Source organism: Aythya marila, assembly GCF_965140915.1.
Source record: "Aythya marila genome assembly, chromosome: 27".
NCBI lineage: Eukaryota > Metazoa > Chordata > Aves > Anseriformes > Anatidae > Aythya > Aythya marila.
Window position 1 is genome coordinate 5077159 of NC_139068.1, and position 2073 is coordinate 5079231.

General features: G+C 70.6%; 1 protein-coding gene across 1 annotated transcript; it reads left to right on the plus strand.

Moving 5' to 3' along the window:
• The first annotated feature begins 428 nt into the window (after positions 1-428).
• Positions 429-1983, plus strand: NDUFA13 (NADH:ubiquinone oxidoreductase subunit A13). The gene is made up of 5 exons (XM_082779752.1): positions 429-584; positions 665-743; positions 1233-1304; positions 1426-1495; positions 1737-1983. Exons 1-5 carry the CDS (start codon positions 491-493, stop codon positions 1854-1856), a joined length of 435 nt encoding a protein of 144 aa, XP_082635878.1. The 5' UTR covers positions 429-490; the 3' UTR covers positions 1857-1983.
• Positions 1984-2073: the final 90 nt, after the last annotated feature.

Below are 2073 nucleotides of genomic sequence, written 5' to 3' on the forward strand. Positions count from 1 at the left end.
GGGTGAATGCTTTTGGTGCACACCTGCTTGTGGGTGCACGACTTTGGTGCACAATCGTGGTGCAATTTGCTCGTGGGTGCCCAATTTCGGTGCACAATTTTGGTGCAAGCTTGCTCGTGGGTGCAGATTTTTCGGTGCACAGTTTTCGGTGCACGATTTTTGGTGCACGATTTTGGTGCGAGCGTGCTCGTGGGCGCCCAATTTCGGTGCCCAATTTTTCGGTGCCCAATTTTCGGTGCCCCCCCCGTGGATGCGCACCAGGCTGGGGGACATGCGGGTGGGCCCCACGGGTGGGCCCCACCCCCCTCTCCCTCCACCTCCATCGCCCCTTTAAGACCCCCGCGCGCGGCAGCAGCGGGGCGGGTCAGGGGGCGGGGCAAGGGGGGCGGGGCTTCCCCCTCCCTTTGCCGCCTCCGCCTCCGCCGCTGCTGCCGCCGGTGGCGGCTTCCGGTGGCGCGCGGCGGAAGTGACGCGCGGCGCGGCGGCCGGGATGGCGGCGCCGAAGGTGAAGCAGGACATGGCGCCGCCCGGCGGCTACGGGCCCGTGGACTACAAACGGCACCTCCCGCGCCGCGGCCTCTCAGGTAGGAGCGGGCCCGGTGCCCCCCGGTACCCCCCGGTGCTCCCCGGTGCTCCCCGGTGCCCGCTGACCGCCGCCCCGCAGGTTACAGCCTCTTCGCGCTCGGTATCGGCAGCCTCCTGCTGGGCTACTACACCATCGTCAAGTGGAACCGGGAGCGCAGGTGGCGTGCGGAGAACCCCGGTTGCCCCCCGGTGCCCCTCGGTGACCCCCGGTTCCCTCCCAGTGACCCTCGGTCCCCCCCCGGTTCCCCCCCCGGTGACCCCCAGTGACCTCCCGGTCCCTCCCGGTGACCCCCGGTCCCCTCCCGGTCCCTCCCGGTGACCCTCGGTCCCCCCCGGTCCCCTCCCGGTCCCCCCCGGTGCCCCCCAGTCCCCTCCCGGGGCCCCCCGGTGACCCCCGGTTCCCTCCCAGTGACCCCCCGGTCCCCCCCCCAGGTCCCCCCTTGGTCCCCTCCAGGTGTTCCCGGTGCCCCCCCGGTGCCCTCCCCGGTCCCCTCCCCCCCCAAACCCCCCAGTTCCCCCAATTCCACCCCCTGACCCCCCCTCCAGCCCCCCCCCCGGTGCCCCCGAGCCCCCCCCCGGTTCCCCCGAGCCCCCCCCGGTGCCCCGAGCCCCCCCCCATCCCGTTTTTCCCCCCCCCCCCCGCGCAGGCGGCTGCAGATCGAGGACCTGGAGGCGCGCATCGCGCTGATGCCACTGCTGCAGGCTGAGGCCGACCGCAGGTAGGGCAGCACCGGGGGGGGGGGGGGGGGGGGATGGAAAATCCCGGGGGGGGGGGCTCCGGTGTGACCCCCCCCATCCCGGTACGACCCCCCCCGGGCACGGCTGTCGCCTCTCTTGCAGGATCCTGCGGCTGCTGCGGCAGAACCTGGACGAGGAGGCCAAAATCATGAAGGACGTTCCCGGCTGGAAGGTTGGGCACCGGGGGGGGGCTTTTTTTAATTTTTTTTTGGGGGGGGCAGCGCCCCAGGGTCACCCTGCGATGGGCACAGCGATGGTGTAAATTTGGGGGGGGGTTGGGCACCGATTTTCCCCGAGGTGGCTGCTTGGGGGGTGTGGGTACGGGCTCTACCCCCCCCCCCCCCCGTGTGTCCCCTCACCCCCCGGTGTCCCCCCCCCCCCGGTGTTTTCCGTTTTTTTTTCCCCCCCCCCAGGTTGGGGAATCCGTGTTCCACACCGACCGCTGGGTGCCGCCGACGCTGGACGAGCTGTACTACCTGCGCCCCCCCGCACAGATGGACGCCGAGAAATTCGGGCTGCAGTATTACGTCTGAGCCCCCCCCCCCCATCCGCCACTTGGGGGGGGTCCTTGTGCCCCCCCGGGGGTCTCCTGTGCCCCCTGGGGGTGTGTCCCCCCCCCTCGAGCACCCCCCATTAAACCCGTGTGGATATGTGGCCGTTTCTGTGTTGTCCTCAATTTTTTATCCCCCCCCCCCCCCCCTAAAATTTGGAAATCCCCCCCCACGTTTATAGGGTGCCCATTTCTCCCCC